Consider the following 21371-nt stretch of genomic DNA (forward strand, 5'->3'; position numbering starts at 1 on the left):
TTCTTCACCGCGCTGGTCAGTGCGGGTTGCAGGCGGGGAGCATCGAAGTAAGAAAAGTTAATCGCCTTCACTGTTCGCTGCCCACAACGCTGTCCCCCGCAGCTCTGTCTGTTCATCATGCACGTGTGGTTCATGCAAATGTAATGCCTTTGTAATACGTACAGTGAGGGAAAAAAGTATTTGATCCCCTGCTGATTTTGTACGTTTGCCCACTAACAAAGAAATTATCAGTCTATAATTTTAATGGTAGGTTTATTTGAACAGTGAGAGACAGAATAACAACAAAAATCCAGAAAAACGCATGTCAAAAATGTTATAAATTGATTTGCATTTTAATGAGGGAAATAAGTATTTGACCCCTCTGCAAAACATGACTTAATACTTAGTGGCAAAACCCTTGTTGGCAATCACAGAGGTCAGACGGTTCTTGTAGTTGGCCACCAGGTTTGCACACATCTCAAGAGGGATTTTGTTCCACTCCTCTTTGCAGATTTTCTCCAAGTCATTAAGGTTTCGAGGCTGACGTTTGGCAACTCGAACCTTCAGCTCCCTCCACAGATTTTCTATGGGATTAAGGTCTGGAGACTGGCTAGGCCACTCCAGAACCTTAATGTGCTTCTTCCTGAGCCACTCCTTTGTTGCCTTGGCCGTGTGTTTTGGGTCATTGTCATGCTGGAATACCCATCCACGACCCATTTTCAATGCCCTGGCTGAGCGAAGGAGGTTCTCACCAAAGATTTGACGATACATGCCCCCGTCCATCGTCCCTTTGATGCGGTGAAGTTGTCCTGTCCTCTTAGCAGAAAAACACCCCCAAAGCATAATGTTTCCACCTCCATGTTTGACGGTGGGAATGGTGTTCTTGGGGTCATAGGCAGCATTCCTCCTCCTCCAAACACGGCGAGTTGAGTTGATGCCAAAGAGCTCCATTTTGGTCTCATCTGATCACAACACTTTCACCCAGTTGTCCTCTGAATCATTCAGATGTTCATTGGCAAACTTCAGACGGGCATTTATATGTGCTTTCTTGAGCAGGGGGGCCTTGCGGGCGCTGCAGGATTTCAGTCCTTCACGGCGTAGTGTGTTACCAATTGTTCTCTTGGTGACTATGGTCCCAGCTGCCTTGAGATAAATTTCAAGATCCTCCCGTGTAGTTCTGGGCTGATTCCTCACCGTTCTCATGATCATTGCAACTCCACGAGGTGATATCTTGCATGGAGCCCCAGGCCGAGGGAGATTGACAGTTATTTTGTGTTTCTTCCATTTGAGAATAATCGCACCAACTGTTGTCACCTTCTCACCAAGCTGCTTGACAATGGTCTTGTAGCCCATTCCAGCCTTGTGTAGGTCTACAATCTTGTCCCTGACATCCTTGGAGAGCTCTTTGGTCTTGGCCATGGTGGAGTTTGGAATCTGATTGATTGATTGCTTCTGTGGACAGGTGTCTTTTATACAGGTAACAAGCTGAGATTAGGAGCACTCCCTTTTAAGAGTGTGCTCCCTTTAAGAGTGTGCTCCTAATCTCAACTCGTTATCTGTATGAAAGACACCTGGGAGCCAGAAAGCTTTATGATTGAGAGTGGGTCAAATACTTATTTCCCTCATTAAAATGCAAATCAATTTATACAATTTTTGACATGGGTTTTTCTGGATTTTGTTGTTGTTATTCTGTCTCTCACTGTTCAAATAAACCTACCATTAAAATTATAGACTGATCATTTCTTTGTCAGTGGGCAAACGTACAAAATCAGCAGGGGATTAAATACTTTTTTCCCTCACTGTATCTATTTGGCGTTTGCACGTCTTTACGCCTGTATTTATGCCAGAGAGGATTCAGTCGTTTTTTTATCATTCAAACATTTTAACAGATGTGCAACGGCTACGTCGGTACCACTTCCTCTCCGGCGGTCGGCAGACTACGGGACGGGAACCACAGCTCGACACGCAGCGAAACTGTCGAGGGTCGCCGTGGTGGTGAGATGTTATCTCCATCGCCCGGTATGCAGGAGGTCATGGGTTCGATCCCCGACGCTGGCGCCTACTGTATTTTTGGAGTTTCCGTGTCTCTCTTTCCGCGGTCGTGCGGATGAATCTCCGGGTCCCCCCCGGGGTTTCCCTCCACATTTAGAAACATGCGTTTAGAGTATTTTGCTGCTTTACATTTCCGCACGATAAGCCCGCTTCGTATGTGGCCAGGTCGCTTTCCGAAAAAGAGTTACATAACTCAAGTGAGCCTTACCTGGTAAAATAAAAAAAATACCTTAGTTTATTTCAAGTGCCTCGCTTCATTCAGTCATTCGCTCGAAACGACGCGGTTAAGAGGACAAATAAATCAATCCCGCGAGGACGAGCAGCAACCGCGTGCAGAGGAATTCTTCAACAACGGCTGTATGGTCGAGTGGAGCTGCGTGGTGGAGTGGAAGCTGCGTGATGGAGTGGAAGAGCTGCGTGGTGGAGTGGAAGCTGCGTGGTGGAGTGGAAGAGGCTCGTGGTGGAGTGGAAGCTGCGTGGTGGAGTGGAAGAGCTGCGTGGTGGAGTGGAAGCTGCGTGGTGGAGTGAAAGCTGCGTGGTGGAGTGGAAGCTGCGTGGTGGAGTGGAAGCTGCGTGGTGGAGTGGAAGTTGCGTGGTGGAGTGGAAACTGCGTGGTGGAGTGGAAGAGCCTCGTGGTGGAGTGGAAGAGCTGCGTGGTGGAGTGGAAGCTGCGTGGTGGAGTAGAAAGCTGTGTGATGGAGTTGAAGATCTGCGTGGTGGAGTGGAAGCTGCGTGGTGGAGTGGAAGCTGCGTGGTGGAGTGGAAGCTGCGTGGTGGAGTGGAAGCTGTGTGGTGGAGTGGAAGCTGCGTGGTGGAGTCGAAGCTGCGTGGTGGAGTGGAAGAGCCTCGTGGTGGAGTGGAAGCTGCGTGGTGGAGTGGAAGCTGCGTGGTGGAGTGGAAGCTGTGTGGTGGAGTGGAAGCTGCGTGGTGGAGTGGAAGAGCCTCGTGGTGGAGTGGAAGAGCCTCGTGGTGGAGTGGAAGCTGTGTGGTGGAGTAGAAGCTGTGTGGTGGAGTGGAAGCTGCGTGGTGGAGTGGAAACTGCGTGGTGGAGTGGAAGCTGCGTGGTGGAGTGGAAGCTGCGTGGAGTGGAAACTGCGTGGTGGAGTGGAAGCTGCGTGGTGGAGTGGAAGTTGTGTGGCGGAGTGGAAGCTGCGTGGTGGAGTGGAAGCTGTGTGGTGGAGTGGAAGCTGTGTGGTGGAGTGGAGGCTGCGTGGTGGATCCTCAAGTCTCAGAGCTCTTGTGCCCGAGGCGGAACGGCTCAGGGTGCAGAGATGCAACCAGACCACGGAAAAGCCCGTCACATCACTCGTCCTCATCATCATCATTCGAATCATCGATCACCATCGACAACCGCAAACACATTTTACTGTATAACAATGTTTATTATGCAAATCCAAAAATTGGACCATCTTCTGGCAATGTTAAAACGGTGAAATCATTACACGTTTTATACTACGTTCGAATACAGTAATTAACAGAAACAAAACGAAAAATCACCAACGTTCGTAGGCAAAATTAAAAATGAAATGTGACAACTTGCAAACGAGTTAACAGTGACGAGGTCAGAGACGTGCGACCCCTGCACCAGGGGCTGGGGGAACCTGGCCCCCAGCGCGCCAGGGCCGACGCGAGACTCGTCGCACAAATGTCATCGTACGCTCGGCTCCTCGGACGAAACAGAATGGTGCAGACGGACCTCACTAAAAACAAAAAAACACTTCTCTCATGCGCAGACGCCATGTGTGGAAAGAAAAAAAAATACCCTCCAACCCAACGTAACACCAAGTACAAAATATACAGCATAGGAATCTGCTGAATAGTGCATATGAACGACCACCGCACGTCTTGCACAAGGCCAAACAAGGGCCACCCACACGTCACTAAATGCACAAACAAGTCAGCCCGACTCCGAATCTACTGCTGCTTTAATTAGTCTCCCCATGGGTGCGCGCGCGCCTATGGGCTGCTATTGCACGAATATATAAGACAATAATTAAGGAGAATGGTGGATGAGCTTCACGCGTGCCCCCTGGCACGCTGTGGTTTGATGTTATAACGGGAGCTGGTGATTCAAGTTGAACAGATTTCTTCATTACAACAAACAACAAAAAACATTCTGTATCTATATAGTATGTAATAAAGAATAAAATTACCTTGTTTCGTTTTAAAACAATTGTTTCGCTAATACGCTTTTAAATTAATGGGCGAAGTTGTAGCCTCGGGTGAGTCCGCAGCAGCGCGCAGTGCGGCGCCAAACACCGAGCGAGCGCCGGCAGAGTCGGGCGGTGGGCATCTCGGGCGATCACTGGGCCCGTGCTCGGGCGATCGCTGCGCCCGCGACCGCCCGATCACTGGGCTCTTGATCACTGCGCCCGCGACCGCGCGATCACTGGGCTCTTGATCACTGCGCCCGCGACCGCGCGATCACTGGGCTCTTGATCACTGCGCCCGCGACCGCGCGATCACTGGGCTCTTGATCACTGCGCCCGCGACCGCGCGATCACTGGGCTCTTGATCACTGCGCCCGCGACCGCGCGATCACTGGGCTCTTGATCACTGCGCCCGCGACCGCGCGATCACTGGGCTCTTGATCACTGCGCCCGCGACCGCGCGATCACTGGGCTCTTGATCACTGCGCCCGCGACCGCGCGATCACTGGGCCCACGGTCGCTGCGTCCGCGATCGCAGAGGCAGCAATCCGGTAGCGGGTCAAAGCCACGCGGAGCGCCTCCCGATGGCAGTGTGGCTTCGCTGCAACGGGCGGACCCAGCTCAAGGCAACTGTTGCAAGCTGACGTTTAAAAGCATTCTGTCAGAGATTATTATTATGGGAGGTTATTGAAGTTTGTGGGGTTTTTTATTATTATTCTGCATTCTGGAGTGAAACGATACATGCCATTTGGTTTAAAAGGAACCGTACGATAAAACTGAACACTGGTTAACTGATTCCCACGATGTTTAACTTCAACGGTATATGTATACAGTATATATATAAAAACACTACAAAGGAAATCGCCGTTTGAGAACAAGCACAGCACAAACCAGCACTTCTCCAGAAAGAAAGCCATCCGGGGACCTGCCGTTACAGGAACACACCAATCAGCACGTGTTGCTCTTTTGGTTCTAGTTTATCATAGTTCTGATTGTAATGCCAAAAAGGTAAAAAATAAAAATAAAATCGATTGTCCCACTCTCGATCAATCAAACCCACCCATTTCCACCGTGCGCCCAGAGCACCCAGATCTCCGCACCCCACCCAAAGACTCACACGAATTCCATCGGGGGGCTGCTCGCCGGACGCCGTGCTCCGGCACACGCTCCGGCACACGCTCCGGCACACGCTCCGGCACACGCTCCGGCACACGCTCCGGCACACGCTCCGGCACACGCTCCGGCACACGCTCCGGCACACGCTCCGGCACACGCTCCGGCACACGCTCCGGCACACGCTCCGGCACACGCTCGGCCCCGCAGCGCCAAGCCACGCTATTTAATGCAGCAGTTTCACTGGCACGAAGCCATCACCATTCAAGTCCTCGCTGGCCCGCAGGCTACGGAAACAAAGGCAGGAATAGAGTCCTTGTTGGGCCATCAGCCTTCCGAGGCTATGAACCATTTGAACTCAACAGTTATTTATTTTTTGTCGATATTAATATATATTTTTTAACTGGGGGGGGTTTCCACCAGAGAACATGGGAATTCAGAGGCACAATTTGTTTGTTTGTTAGGCAAGCGTCGGAATTGTGTGCTTCAGGCCTCCAAAGGACTCGACTTCAATAACACACCCACCGTGCCTACGATTAAGGCATAATCTCGATATTCTCATTCACAGCGGCGCACCGCGCTCGAAAATAAATACGAGTGCATTTAACACAAAAACGTGCGAATGGGACGATTCAACGTGGGTGCATGTAGGCTCCTTACAGCCTCTTCATGCACACATGCCTGAGTCTAGATTACGGGCTTAAAATAGAGCAGATACGGACATCAAATGAGACAGCGGAGTTCACACGTTGGCAACACTTTGCGTGTCGACAAATTTAAAATACTGTACAGTTAAATCTCCTCAGAAATTGAGCAAATTACTTCAAATCGTTTTCGTATCACACAATATTGCCCGAGCCACTTTCAGGCCCAGGGAAAAACCACTTCATGTACGTAACACAGCTAACTCTAAGCACAATACCCTGATAGTGAATTCAGATCGACGCAAGAGACCAAATGCCAAACACTGTACCCTCTACAAGCTGGGGCTAATTCGGGCCTGTTTTGTCCACGCATTTGCCAAGAGGGTCCCTTCACGAGACGGCGAATACGAGTTGGCAGTCCCATGGACGCATCGCAGGGGTGGGTGCTGCTGAAAGTCACGAGCCCCCATCGGATCTGTGCCGTACGTTCGGGAATAAAAGCGGCGTCGTGGAGCCTCGGACTATTCGTGAAACTCCTCGCATTTCCAAGCGGCCTCACGTCCCAGCGACAGCAGCAGTAGCAGCAGCAGCAGCAGCAGCAGAAACATCGGCAGCGGTAGCTACAGTAGAGACAGGTGGTGACGTCCAGTCATGAAAGGAATTCATCCTTCGCGGCCTACAGAGTGTCCAGGTGGACCAACCGGTCGCGTCTGCGACGAAAACGCGCGCGCAATCCGCCTGGTCCCCGTGGCGCTCAGTCTCGAAGGAGCGGCGTCTTCATTTCTTGTCGATGGCGTTGAAGAACCACTCGGTGAACTTGCGCAGCTGCGTGGCCGCCGTCTGCGACTCCTGCTGCAGGCGCACGTTGTCCTCCCTCAGGTCCTCCAGCTCGGCCTGCAGCGCCGCCTTGTCCGTCTTCTCCTACGGAACGCGCCGGCGACGGCCGGCGGCGGGCAGCGCACGTGCGGGGTGAAAACACAGAGAGCGTCGCGCGACGGGGCGCCCGCGTTGTGGGGGGGGGGGGCTCACAGCTCACGAGAGCCGGCGGGCAGGGGAGGTGACCGAGCAAGGCGATGAAGATTTCCGCGCGTGTACGGGAATGAAACATTCATCCAGACCGAGACGCCGAGGAGACCGACCCGGCTGGACGATGCAGAGACTTTTTTTTTCATTGCCCCACATTTGTGCATCACATTAAAGCGTGGGGGGTTATAAGTCACTGTGTGAAAAATAAATCAGCGCGACTGTGTTTACTTTGAATAACGTCCTCTCATAACACAACCCCTCTCACTCTCTCTCGTGTGTTCGGTATTCAACAAAGACCCTCCCCCCATCTGGCCTTAACACACTTGAGGGGCAAGTGCTGTTGGTGAGCACCTATTCGTTTGAGGTTGAGTCGACCTAGGGGAGGCTCAGGACCGGTTCAAGTAATCGTCACTGGTGCTGGACTTTCCTGTTCCCCTCCACTCCTATCTGCGGTGTTACAAATGTTACAGTGCCTGATGTTTCGCTTGAATCAAAAATGTTTTGTTTACGATAAATAACATTCGATAGGTATTTTTTTTTCCCGTTGCACAATTTGCTTTTAATCCACGCTGGTGCTTGAGTAACCCAGGTCTCCCTTAAAAGTGAGGCTTGGTGTCTCAGTAGGCTCTCACCTGGTTCAAAATCAAATTGTTCTATCTGCCTGTCCCCATCGCTCACTCGGTATGGGACTCCCGTTCCTGCACAGTGTCGTGGGACGCTAATGTGTTCACTCGAAAAAATGTAAACCCGGTTAGCGTCGCGTCAGTGTCGCGCAAACAGGTGCCAACATTCTCTGACAAACCTTCTGGAGGTCTTCCTGAAGCTGCTTCAAGATGCTCTCCAGCTGCCCGACTTTAACGGTGAGAGATTTAGGAGAGTCATCCCTGAAAAAAATAAAAATAACGATGCGTCTGCGACGATCCCATTAATCACCACGCACTGCTTGGCCCTGGGCCGCGGCCTTGCACAATGCCCTGGGTGCAACACGCGCGCAATTACCACGTGTTTGTGCATCTGACAGCACCGCACACGGCCTGCGAATGCGATTAAAACTGCATGAATCTGCGAAATGTAATTACGCTGTGGCAGTAATCGGAGCTAATTTTATTTCAGGTAGTTCTACGCGACCTTGCTACGCCTGGTTTTGAATAATGGCCGTGTGTAATGACGCAGGAAAGAGAATAAAATGTTGCATTAAACCCGAGAACACATTTACGTAATTTTGTCGAGTGGCGTTACGACCGAGGGCAATGCCGCGGGTTTCGGATTTTAAAAGGAGAGCGTGCCGAGCAGAAGTGGAGCCGAAAAAACACGTCAAATTAAAGTGCTGTGGAATCTAATGTGATACATGGCATAGCAATGCTTATTTTAAAATATTGCTCTTTTACCATGAGCTCCCTCTTTTCCACGAACCTCGTCTGAAGATGTGTACAATAAACAGACCATTTCAGTACGAATGTACTTTCAACCTGGGACGACTTCATATGAAACATAAAACTCAAGGCGTCTGCCAAACATCAGGGGCGGACTACAGAGCCTGAATCGTAACATCGGCGAATGTTTATTCCCCCCGCCCCCCCACCCCCCCCCCGATTATGACTACCATCAATGTTTCTCACGTTGCCGCGTTACATTTTTGTATTTGCGTCGAGTTCATTTTTGTTCCACCCCCACCACGGCCCTCGTCTCACAGACCACACTGGAAAAGCTGGACGCGAAAAGTAATTAATAAGCACCGCCCACCGGATTATCGGTAGTTAGCCAACAGACGCCACCCCCCGTTAGTAGAACGCCACAGGTCCGTAGGATTTAAGTATTTCCTGCCTCCACTGCCCCGACCGAAGCTTCCACCCCTCGTCCCCACAGATCGTAAAACAAACTGGAGGGGCTGACAGCTCCTGTGCAGTGTGGCCTTCAGCGAGGAGGGGGGGGGGGGGGGTGGGAAGGGGGAGGGCTGGCAGATAGTTTAGCACCGTGCGGAGATGGTTGACTAAAACACAAGTGGAACAGTTTGAAGGGGAACCGCTCGCATGCCTCAACAGCCTCCACGGAAGTGAGTCTCTCGTGGGATTCTCATCGCTTTTATTTCCGTTTGGAGGATGGCTCTTTTAGAGTCGCACTATATGAAACAGTTAGTAATGAAAATGGGAAATGTCCCCTGTAAAATGACCGAGAGCCTCTATTTCTCTGAGCTACGCCACTGCGCCGACAAGTTAATTCAAATGACAAACTTCCCATTCCCTGTGTCTGCGAGTTCAACTGCTCATTCTAAAAGCTCATTTAATCGAATCCTATTCGAGCCACCCAGTCTTTAGCCCCCTAACCATAGAACTCATCCGTCATAAGCGGGCCGGTTTAAAACGCAATTCCACGGAAGTTTAGCGGAGAGATGTTTTTGTGTTGTAAATTAGGTCTCGCTGCAAATACTGCCCAGCAGAAAAGGCATTGCCGACGCAGCAGTGAAGGCCTCTGCTGTAGCAGAGTTCCTGCAGGTGGGGTCCTCGTCACGTCCACGGTAAAAGCCGCCTCGACCTCGACTCTTTTCACAGCAGCCACGTTAGGGGAATTTAAGGTCACCAGATCCCAGGTCGCGACCTCTGTTCGTTAATTTTAATTAAAATATGCATCGAGACCAAAATACCACCGCAAGTAAATGGCTTCTGCTGTGCGTGTATTGTCCACACGCGTGCACACGCTCGCACACACTCACTCACACGCGAGCACTAATGTAATGCAGCACCTAAAATGGTGTTAGCGGACGAGACAACGTGTAAATGTTCGCCAGCGATAGTGCAAAGTGAGGATAGCCTTAGGAATAGAAGTTGACGACAGTGATGTGCAAACATTAAAATACAAAGCAGGGTGTCAACACATGCGATTGCAATTATTTGGGTAATGGTAGAAATACAATGAAGATAATCGCACATGAATTACTTCACCGAAGACGATGCATGAAGCGCTACAGCTACGAGCCGCACCGGACGCGTTTTACGCGTGGCTGAGATTTGAATGGAAGGTCCTGGGTCACGTGATGCTCGACAAGCCGGTGACTTAGCAGCCCCGTGACTGAGCGACACAACTCTGAATTTCCAGTGCTTAAAATGCACGGACGCACGGACAAGCCGTTGGGAATGACGGACAGGCAAATGGACGGACGGGTGGACTGGACGGACGGACGAACTGACGGGACCGAGCAAGCGGGGCTGCTCACCCCACGAGCGATGCCGAGGGAAGGTGGGCGTCTGCCTGGTCGCCCTCCGCCAACTCGGCGATGCAGCCCATGTCGTCCACGTCGAGCATCCCCCCCAGCACGCTCGTCACCCGCTGGTCTGCAGAGCGGGCAATGAGAACGGGCGGGTGGGGGGTGGGGGTCAAACGTGGGCAATCGACGACACATTGAGAAGAAGCCACACACTGTTTATACCGAAGCACTCGCATGGGACACCCCGGCTAGTGGGGACGGCAGACGTCCCCAGGTGCTAGGTGGGAATGGGGAATCCAATTCCACCCAGCTGACCGGCTAAACAGGATTTTTTTCCGGAGGAGCGGAATGTCGGCTTAAAGCGTAGCCGATGCGATCATCCGCGCTCGGTCGCTTGCGCAACTCTTGACCTTTCAACGAAACCTCTCACAGCAAAATTAACCCCCCCTCCCCCCTCCCCCCCCCGTGGCATCACCGCCACCGGTTCACACGGCGCGCGGGTATTGAAACGGCCGTGCAGGGGGGAGGAATGTCGCGCCTCTCCGTGCCGCGGAGAAGACGCGCACAATGGGAAGCATTGTAGCCCTGCTTAGCATCACCCCCCCGCCACCACCACCCCTTCCTCGTGCGCCTAAACCCCCACTCCCTGCATTCATCGAACATGACAGTTCTTAGGCAGCATGCAATTTTAATGTATTAACCAGAGAGAGAGAGAGAAAATCACGGTGAAAATGAAAATAAGACTTGGACAATTAATCAAACGGCGAGTTACTGACTGTCAGAATGTCTTCAAGATGTACATTTAATAAACAGCTGCTGCAATAATAAGCTTCCCCGTGACAAGCACTGACAAACGCATTTAATTGCCCAAAGCCTCATTTACATTTGCACTTTTTTTTCCCTTCTTCTTCCAGTGCACAGCAAACACACGGGTCGTTTAGTTGAGCGGAGAATGTCAGACGGCCATGGTGTTGGTGACCGGAGCTCGTTATCGACGAGCGAGCCGATGGCCCGTTGCCGTAGGTGTTGTTGTTAGATTGGTCTCAAGTTGGGTCCGTGACATTCACATTCATCTAAAATGCAAGTCGTAAAAAAAATGACCAATCGAAGATATTGAGATTCGCGAAACCCGATTTTCTTCTTTTTTAATACACAGACGACGGGCAAGACGCGAGACCGTAATATAAGCGTAGGCGAAGGAACCCGAAACAAATGTTATTGCGGGCGCGCGCGAAGTCTTCTCACGTTCCACAACCCAGGCCGAGAAGAGTGAGTCACACAATCGGAGAAACACAAGATACAAATTTTCACCGCACACAAGGCCCCCCCCCCCACCACCACCACCCTCCTGAGAGTTTGAGAGTTCACAGAATTTCAAGGGCGATTCAAAATACAGAAAGAGGGGGAGGGAGGGGGAGGGAGGAAAAACGAACTACCAACAGCACAGCACAGCAGGCTACGGGCAACGCAAGTACGTGACACGTCAGCCACAGAAGGCTCCGGAGATCGAGAGGGAAAAATAGCTCAGAAAGTATTTCAAACAGAAAAGCACTTCAGATGAGATCAGCATCTGTCATTGTGCGAGGGGATTGGGGGTCGACGGGTCACCTATCTCACTGCTCGCGCTGCCACAGCTGGAGGAGACGCTCATCACGTCTATGCCTACGGGGGACACACGCGGGGCGCCGTCGTCGGGAGGGGGTAAAAAAAAGGCAGAGGCCGCACCACGGTGTCAGCCACGGCAACCGCGACGGCCACGCCAGGTCAGCACGAGCACGATCGGAATTACCTGCGCCAGGGGCTTCCCAAACCCCAATCTTCGCAACTCGAAAGTGGAACGCCTTCTTCCACATCTACCAATTTACCTACTTTGAAATACTGATTCAGTTGTTGTACACTCCACGTGCCTGACGATTGCTAAAAAAAACACGTCCCACGTGACGTAAACAACGGCGAATCAAATTAACCGCCACCCGCGCGATCACATTGGGCGTCTTTAGCGGCCATCGGTCAACGTGTAAGATCGAGCGACTTTATTTTAATATGAACGGCGTTACATTGGTGAAGACGGAAGGTGTCCCGTGATGGCTCGCGAGGATTGGCGTTTTGGAAATTGCTGCCCTATGTCTACACCGCACGACAGAGGGGTTAAAAATGTGTCGAGTGGCACTAGGGTCGTGTGCATTCGCCAGGACTACTCAGACCATCACCTCCACCACTTTGTGGTCACATGGTCACCTCAATAAATGTGTTTTTCCCAACATAAGGAGCGGCCTGCCCTCAGTTCCTTTTACCCGGAACATCGGCTGGGCCATGCCGCTCAGCGCCAGCGTAGGTTTAACGGAGGCCTGCTTGCTCGCTTAGGGCCGTCTCGGGCAGTCTTGAAGGTGCAGACTCTTTAGTGTGGGGGGCGGGGGTTGATGACCCGCACGGTGACTCGCGCACACAGGCACACACCGGATCCATCGCCCTTCAAGGCGTCCTTGCCTCGTGCAGATGCGTAATCAATATTCCCCCTCGTGTGACACTTCATGCTGCTCTTTTGTTTCATTCCCAATCCGCAGAACTGCAGGGGGTCACACACCTGCAACACTCGGTTCCACGCGGCGTGCATCCGACGCGCTCCGCACCCACACCGCGCACCCCACACACCCCACACACACCCCACACACACCCCACACACGCACACCCCCCACACGCCACCGCACCAAACCCACGCGCCTTCACGATGAACCCCGGGTTCCGGGCTACGCTAGCTGGGCGAGTAATTACGCGGCGCGTAACGAGGACACCTCGCGTAGCGGCACGGCACGGCACGGCGGTAATGAGAACGGACGAGCGCGTGGCCGTCACTCACGGGTCATGCATTTTATCCAACTCGCTCGGAGAGCCATGCCAAGGGTCAGCTCGCGACCAATTAGCAGCACGGACAAAAAAAAAAACCACACCAGCGGCAATTACCTTCCACGAAGAGAGTGTAAGAGAGTTCTACGAAGGAAAAAAAAATCACAAGTGAGACGTTTCTCGTTTTTGACGGCCCCACTGGCACCGTGAGTGCAACTCTAATGAGCTGGCACCGCCACCGCCGCTTGCACCGGGCGCCAACGGGAGCCGTGCGGGAACTCGCTCGCTCGCTCGCTCCAGAAATGTCAGCAAATCGGTTTCATCTCCCGACACTTAGAAACTTCGCCGCACTCCGTTGCGACTCGCTGTTCAAATTAATAAAAAACAAATTGAATGGAGCCGGGGGGATTTTTTCAGAGCACGCAACACGTCTCCGGCGAAATAATTCCGTAGCAGTTTATTTTAATTCCGGGTGTGCTTTGAATTCTTGAGGGCTGTCCAAAATTACTTCCCCACTGCATTTCATCAACGAACCTTGACGTGGATGCAACAAGCGAAAGCTGCCACAGCCGGCAAGATGCGAAACTTCTTACGCGTTCGTTATACGCGGTGCCAAGCTCTGCAGCATGTGTGTACAGTGCCAAAATGGTAAAACTGCTAATGAAGTAACAAAATATACCCTGCGAGTGTGCGCATGTGAAATACATTAAATGTGCGCGTGCACACAGGGGACTGCAGATATTTTTAGCGTCTCTTGAGGCTCGAAAGAGCGTTGGAATGCTGCCGGCAATAAAAGTCATCCGTCCGCATAGGCGGCCCCGAGCCAATAGTATACATTCCACATTCCTATGACAGGGGCTATTCTGAGTATTTATAAACACGGTAAGCGTGGGGCGAGCGGGAGCTGTGGAGCAGTAGTGATCGCTTTGCGATACTAACCTGGCGGCGAGCGATAACCGAATCGCTCCTGGGCCTCCCGCCCCTTCACAAACCCACACGACCGGCGAGGTGAAGTATAGTTAAACAACCGGGATGGAGTGTGGAGGCCTTCTTCCAGAGGTGGACGAATCAATGGCTGTGAACTATTATTTTCATCATAAGGACGAAATACGCTGTCAACTATTGCTTTTTGCTGTATTCCATCGCACGTATGAAGCATATTAGATGCACACAGTTGGCCGGGGGCGTCTGGACGCCGCCGTCACACCGGACGTCTCAAACGTGTCCCACCCTCCCCCCCGCACGGAGCCGTGGCCACGTGGGGGCGGCGCTCACCTTCGAAGGCGCGCGCCGCGTCCACCAGAGTCGCCCACTCGAGGCCCGCGGCCGCGTCGGGCAGCGGCAGCAGCTCCTCCACGTCGCGCACGGCCAGACGCGGCAGCGACTCCTCCGAGCCCGACGAGTCCACTGCGACGGCAAGCAGGCGGGCACGCGGGGATTACGGTCGGCGACGGGACGAGGTGCAAGCGGGACGCGAGATGCGACGCGCATTGACGGCGAGCGGCACGGCATGGTACACAGGACAAAGTTCCCCCGTGTAGCCTTAACCGAGTGCTGGGGCAAGTGCTGTTAGCGAGGCACCTATGAAGGCCGGGATGGCACACGAGGGGGTGGGTGGGCCAGCACCACGCCCGGTCCACCTTTGTCTCCACAGTGGCGATGTTAACACACCGCACCAGGTACACATTTTAGGCCGGATCGACCTAGGGGAGGCCCAGGACCATTTCCGATAATCGCTGTCGCTGGCAGTGGCCGCGAGTGGGAGTCGAACTCGGGAACCCGGGTTCGCAGCGGCACAAGGCGAGGTATTGCACGGCGCGGAACGTGGCGTAACGGGCACGAGCCGCAGCGGGGGGGTGGGGGGCGGGGGGGGGGGCATCCGCACCGGAGAGCCCCGACATGCGGCAAGCGGGCAGCACGGCGTGGGAGGGCGGTGGCGCGTGGCCAGGGAACCCCGGCGGCAGGAGGTAGTCGCCCACGGGCGCCGCTTGCTCGAGGAGAGAGCCGCGCGCGCCGCCCACGCAGCCGTCGCGCTGGCACAGGCTCTCGTCCGAGTGCGTCCGCTGCAGCCGCCTGCGGGCCATCGCCGGGGTCTGCTCCAGCGACAGCTGCATGCGCAGCGGGAGGGAGTCGGGGTGGGTGGCGGGGGACAGCGGTGGGGGGGGGGGTTAGGGGAAGGCGCGGAAGCCAATAGATGTCGGTCAGGCGGCGTCTCGACGAGGCCGCTCTGGCGCGCCTCGAAGCAATGCGGCCGCATTCCACGCGCTCTGTATCTCTGGGTCAAAGTGTCACGTACGTACGCACGTTGAACTTCTTCCGCACCGCACGTAGCCAACCGTGCTAATCGGAGGTGTGGGGGAAGGACAACAAACTCGGGAAGCCGATGCAAGGTGCTGTTGGCCGCTGGGGAGGCCTGCTGGTACTCGGCAAAGATTCTTCGGTTCATCAGACTGAATTTGCTAATTGCGGTCATGATATGCGCGCATCCAATCGTGTGCGCGAGAATTGATTAGTTAAAGGCGGGCAGAGATGACGTGCAAATGTTATTTTTAGGCTGCCGATTTAATGAGATGGAACGTGAGACAGACGATGGGATTGAGAAGGACAGTAAAGGTGAGAGAGTACAAGTGAGACAAGGAGAGAATCGATTCGTGCATCTCAAAGGTGACCCACATCTCGGAACCATTCATCATATCTCAGGAGCGGTTGAATCGTGCCCAATTTGCGAATAGAGGCTGCAGAGAGATTCCTCCAGTGTCTGCGGAATCTTACAGGGCAAGGGAATCGAGCCTGGAGATCCAGTGTGTGAGCGTGCGTCTATGTATGTTGAACTTCTTCCACACCTTACGTAGCCAACCGTGCTAATCAGAGGTGGGTGTATTGGGGAGTGGTGGAGCAGCGGTTAGCGCGCTGTGCTACAAACCAGGCAACCCGAGTTCGATTCCTGTTCACGACCAACACCAGTGACGATTATCTGAACTGGTCCTGGGCCTCCCCTAGGTCAACTCAGCCTCAACTCGGTAGACAAATGTGGCCGGGCGTCGTCCTGGCCACCCACCCCCTCGTGTGCCGTTCCGGTCTGCATTAGGTGCTCGCTAAAAGCACTTGCCCCAACAGTCTGTGAAGGCGCTACAGGGGCTCTTTGTTTGTATGTGTGTGTGCTGCATCGCCACTCCAGACTCTTCAATATTGGTTCAAGGGCACGGCATTATGTTATCCTTTGCTTCTTTGAATCACATTAGCCGCGTGGTAATGGACACAAGTAAACACTGCCGAGTGGCTCCGAGGACGAATTGAGCTCTGTGCGTTTTCTCCGCGGTGTTAATTTGCACAAATGATGACCAGGCTCCGAGAAAGCAGCTCAGAAATGTTTGCGCTGCACAGTCTATGAAAACATCGATACATTAAAACCTCCGAATGTGTTTTTTTGTTGTGCTTCCCCACTGTGGACACGCAGTCACTGCGGACACGCAGTCACTACTAACAGTCACTACCAACACGCAGTCATTATGAACACACAATCGCTACGAACACAACATCTCAGATTAGGACGGTTGGCTACGTACGGTGCAAAAGAAGTTCAACACACGGCAGACACGCAAACATGACCGCGCACACACAGACACACGCTCACCCACGCACACACGCCAGCGAATGTGGACCAACAAGCGAAGAGCAGCCGTAGGCGTGGGGACGAGCGACGGACCTCATCGCGAATGCGCATCCTGCCGTGGGACGACACCGACTCCGGGATCCCGTCGGACGCGGCCTCCGCCTCGGCTTTCCGCAGCGATCGCGCGGTGGCTGTGGCGCGCTGCCTGGCCCACGAGACGGTGTCGCTGACGTCGCTGCCCAGACGCCTGGCGCGCGCACCGTGAGATACGGCGGCCACCGACCGGCGCGTGAACCAAGGGGGGCGGGGGCGGGGGCGGAGGGGGGGAGCAGTCAGTTCCGCGGAGCAACGTGTTAAACCCATTGTGTGAGCGTGCTCACACGCACCCCTCCCACGCCCCGCCCCGCACATGCGCCGACCTAATGCGCTAATGGGGTCGTGCGTTGCCTCGTGACCAATTACCCCACGAGCCACCGAAAAAATTAAATTATACCGTGCATGGGGCATGGGAGTGGACGTAAAGCTCGGGGGAGCGAGACACACACCAGGCCCTCCGCCCCGACCTGCCATGACCTCATCGTGCAGCGGTTCACGTGGCTGTGAACTCCACACAGCAGCACTGAACAAGGACCGCCAGAGGAGGTTATAAAAAGGTTTTGAGGTTGATACGCACTTACTCGGCGTAAGACGATTCATCGGTTCACTGAGCGAGTGGATTCTTTCGCTCGCAATATGCGTCTCGAATCGCGTTTGGAAAAAGATACCTCACTTGGGATCTACACGCCATTTGCCAATATACCTGGGGACGGATAGAAATAACCCAGAGCAACGAACACGGTACACGTACGGCACGGACAAGATGAACGTGGCAGCACAAACGAGATAGATACGAGTGGACTATTGACTCGAGTCACGACCCTGAATTGCGACCATTCATTGAATCTCCAGGGGTGTGAATTATTCCAGGCGTAGTTCCCACCAGGAGGTGCTAGTACTTTAGCACTGTGGTGGCACACGCATGTGGTGCACACGCGCATGGAGTGCACGCGCCTGTAGTGCACATGCCTGCAGTGCACATGCCTGCAGTGCACATGCCTGCAGTGCACACGCATGTAATGCACACGCCTGTAATGCACACGCCTGTAGTGCCCAGTTGTAGGGGTGGGGTGGTGTGGATGGCGTGCCGTTCATTCTGGGTGAAACTCACAACAGCCTGCGAGGCGACGAGGTGAACACTCGATGGCAGTATAGCGAGCAGATTTCAAATTGTCAAGTCACCCGACCTTATTCCAGGGACGTGCGGTCAGGGGAGGCAGGGGAGGCAGAGCCTCACCTGTTATACTCCAATGAAAATAGCTGTTACGAATTTTTAAAAAAAGATTTTTCCGCTGATCTGTGTTATAAATGTCATTTGTGCACGATTACAATCATTTTTACTGCCAAAATATGTCACTACATTGGTGACATATTCCCAATATTATGATAACATTAGTCACCAATGTACTCATTACATTGGTGACATACAGAGAGATAGTAACAGGCACGCACTTATTGCCCGCGCTCCATCCAGTTACTGAGGGGTCGCGCAATCAGAGGGGAGGCTGAGCTCGTCACTGCCTCACCTCTCGTCTCTTCCTGTTTTTGCAGCGGAGCTCAGTAAATTTGGCGATGTTTACTATAAAACTGATTGGAATCGTACAGAAATTACATTTATAACACAGATCAGTGGAAGAATCTTGATATTTATTTAATTTGATTATTTTTTACTTTTCGTAACAGCTATTTTCATTGGAGTATGACGGGTGAGGCTCTGCCTTCCCTGCCTCCCCTGATCGCACGTCCCTGCCTTATTCAGAAGAAATATGTAGACCCGTGGGACAAATTTCAATACTCTCATTTATGCTAAGTTGCACCCCAAATAATGCATTGGGAGCAAAAAATTCCAATATCTTCCTTCCTTCTAAGTGACAGAAAAGCACCTGCGATGATATTTTCACTCGGGCCTGTTATTTGTTTGGTGTGGATGTGCGTAGCGCGGTTATTAATATCATAACGTTACCGGCAGCGTCGTTACCTAGATGTCCCGACAAAAACGGTCGCGAGGCCGATAGCGTCAAAACGCCTGCGTAGAGTAGCACACACGCGGTTCCCCCACAGCTGTGCACTCCATTTACTTGATGAATATCCAATTTAAAATGACGAATGGCCAAACAGTCGCACCACGCTGACACCATCCATCATCGCAGGCGGAACGCGATGTACTCGGGCACGGGGCTCGAAATTACCTGGCCCTAGCGCCTCCTCCATCGTCGCTGTCCCCGCGCCGAGAGACAAACGAACTCCGTGCACAGCTACATCTCTCTATCTCCCTCTCTACCTCTCTCCGCGAACGTACTTTATGTTCGGCTGCGAAGAGCACGTCTTGTGCGATCGAAAAGAAACGAAGGCAAATAACCTCCCTATGGCATTACAACATAATACATGTCTTCAAATAGTCATTATAATGCAATTCCGGAAACCCACCGTGTGATCGCCCATGTACGTACTGCACGCGAACGTCCCGTCTTTGCCTCTGTGTCACGGTACCTGCGGTTCTCGCTGCTGTTGGGGCTCTCGGGCTTTTTCCACCCCCTCAGGTAGCTTCCGCTGGCGCCCTGGCGCGGGTAGAAGGGGGGACCCACGCCCCCAACGCCCCGGCCCTCCTCGCCCAGGGAGCTCTTGCTGCGAGCGCGCGTGCCTGGGCTGCTGCCGGTGTGCCGCGAGGTACTGCAGTGCGCGACAAGGGCGGGGGTCAGGGGGCGTGGGCGGTGAGTGGGGGGGGGGGGATGAGACAAGCCACTCGGAATTGGTCAATCAGGAAAATAATCAACACGTGTATAAAAGTATCGGCAAGTGTGTGAAGCAGGCTGTACGGTCAGTGTTTTGAGACACAGGCGCGTCATTCGTGAAGCCCCATGATGAAGCATGGCAACAGCTCCCAGTGAGCCCGACGGGCAGCATGCAGGGCAATGCTGGAATAAACCAGGTGGCTCTGCTTCAAGAGGGAGCCCCACCTGCCAGGCACCCAGCGTCACCCCCACCAGAAGCCACCCTGTGGACCCTAGCCAATCTATCGCCTCCGCGTACCCGCACGAATGGGAACACAAACGGCGCCTCAACTGTGCCGGCATGGGGAGACGATAGTTTGTGCCGCTACAAGAAAGAATCAGCAGTAGCAGCTGCAGCAGCAGCAGCAGCAGCGCTTGCCATCCCAACGGCGTGTCGCCAGTCGCGTGCTGCTGCTGTGCCACACACACGTTGCAGGGAAATTGAGCGCAAGCCGAAATCTCACCTGGCCAGGTTGCACCCAATGGCTGCCCTGCCGGAGTTCACAAATGGAGCTCAAGGCACTTCTGTGCCAATCGCATCGTTACAGAGAAACTGTACGGAGTTTCCCTTTCAATCGCACGCTTAACTGCGGTGTCTGTGGGACTCGTTTTAAAAACCATTAAATTAAAAAAGATCTTGCCTATAAGGCCTGCTTGCACGCAAAATTGGTACGAAAAGCAACCGAGACGATTGCACGGGGAGAGAATTCGCGCGACCGAAACACAGGCGCAAGCACTGGTGGTGGCGGCGGTCGATTGCAATGTCTGGAAAGGAAGCCAACCCTGGCTTCCTTGAGACCTCTCCCATGATGCAATGTGCCCATGCACCATCATGACCGCGCTGCTATGAACTGCATCGGCGCGCTGATTTACCGAACGAATTCTACGTTTCCAAAGGCGTGGAACATTCTGGATGAAGATAAGAGGTTGAGAACTTCTGAAAATCTGACAAAGACGGCAGACACAGCAGCACAATGAGAATCCTGTACACTCTTGACTGTACCTGACTGTGAATAGCAGGGTCAGAATATCACGTGCTAACTCTATATCTTGTGCACGCGTGCAAATTGCTTAAATATTTTCAGCGTTAAGTGCGAGTCATTATTTACAACTACATTCCGAGTCCGGAGTAAAAAAAAAAATCTTCCTTTTATTTGGTGACAATGAACAAAGATGACAAAACTTAAACAAAAAGTGCAGCCGACATCGATTGGGAGCGGTGGGGCGGAGGAGGGAAGCGACCTCGTACCTGGACTGGGAAGGAATGTTGGAGGGACTCCCAGAATGCAGTGGGCTGCCGTGTGACCGCGCCGTCCCTCTGTCGTCGCGGCCGCCCCCCCCCCTGTGCGCGCGTTCCCCGGCCGCCCTGTGGGCGCCGCTCCCGTCCCCCCGGGCGGCGCGGGCCGAGGCGTGGCCCGAGGCGAGCGGCGTGCCGCGTGGCGTCGCCGTGTCGATGCCGCTGTCCGTGGACGTTCCCGGCGCCGTCAGCTGCTGGGAAGTGATGGAGACCGCCACGGCGCCGCCGCCGCCGCCGCCGCCACCACCGGAGGCCGCGTCCCGGTCCGACGGGGCGCCGTCGCTCGGGTGAAACCAGCGGTCGTCGCTGGCGCAGCTCGAGCCCGTGCTGGACAGCGTGTTGCTGCTCGAGTGGCTGGAGTAGCGGTGCTCCACGGCCTGCGGACAGACGTGGGCGAGGCGGCGTCTTGGGTCGCGTCGCCGGTGCCGGCACCAAATCGAAGCCTGCGGTGCTTTCCACTGGCCGTCAAGGTCGACGGTGCACGCGTGCGTCGAGTTTCAGAGTAAAAAGTGTATTTAAAATAATCCTCCGCATTTTCAGTTTAGGTAAACCAGCCAAATGTGCAAAACACTTTAGTTTTAAAA

The 21371-nt window shown here is 53.6% G+C and overlaps 1 protein-coding gene across 8 annotated transcripts in view; it reads right to left on the reverse strand.

The window, feature by feature from the left end:
* Window positions 1-3392: 3392 nt before the first annotated feature.
* LOC116939429 (signal-induced proliferation-associated 1-like protein 2) overlaps window positions 3393-21371 on the reverse strand; it is a 110534-nt gene continuing 92555 nt past the window's right edge. For 6 of the 8 annotated variants that reach the window (XM_076065109.1, XM_032947742.2, XM_076065106.1 and 3 more), the window contains 9 exons: window positions 20740-21164; window positions 19210-19389; window positions 16717-16870; window positions 14896-15118; window positions 14286-14417; window positions 13128-13154; window positions 10176-10293; window positions 7767-7848; window positions 3393-6859 (listed from right to left, as the gene is read on the reverse strand). In XM_076065109.1, the coding sequence (XP_075921224.1) occupies window positions 6716-6859; window positions 7767-7848; window positions 10176-10293; window positions 13128-13154; window positions 14286-14417; window positions 14896-15118; window positions 16717-16870; window positions 19210-19389; window positions 20740-21164 (1485 nt within the window). In that variant the 3' untranslated portion in view covers window positions 3393-6715. Of the gene's footprint in view, window positions 6860-7766; window positions 7849-10175; window positions 10294-13127; window positions 13155-14285; window positions 14418-14895; window positions 15119-16716; window positions 16871-19209; window positions 19390-19440; window positions 20436-20739; window positions 21165-21371 lie in introns of those variants that run through there. The other 2 variants (XM_076065108.1, XM_032947745.2) reach the window with 2 other exon arrangements.

The sequence above is a fragment of the Petromyzon marinus genome, chromosome 6 (genome assembly GCF_048934315.1).
Source record: "Petromyzon marinus isolate PM22_M1 ecotype Great Lakes invasive population chromosome 6, UKy_Petmar_22M1.pri1.0, whole genome shotgun sequence".
NCBI classification, from domain to species: domain Eukaryota; kingdom Metazoa; phylum Chordata; class Hyperoartia; order Petromyzontiformes; family Petromyzontidae; genus Petromyzon; species Petromyzon marinus.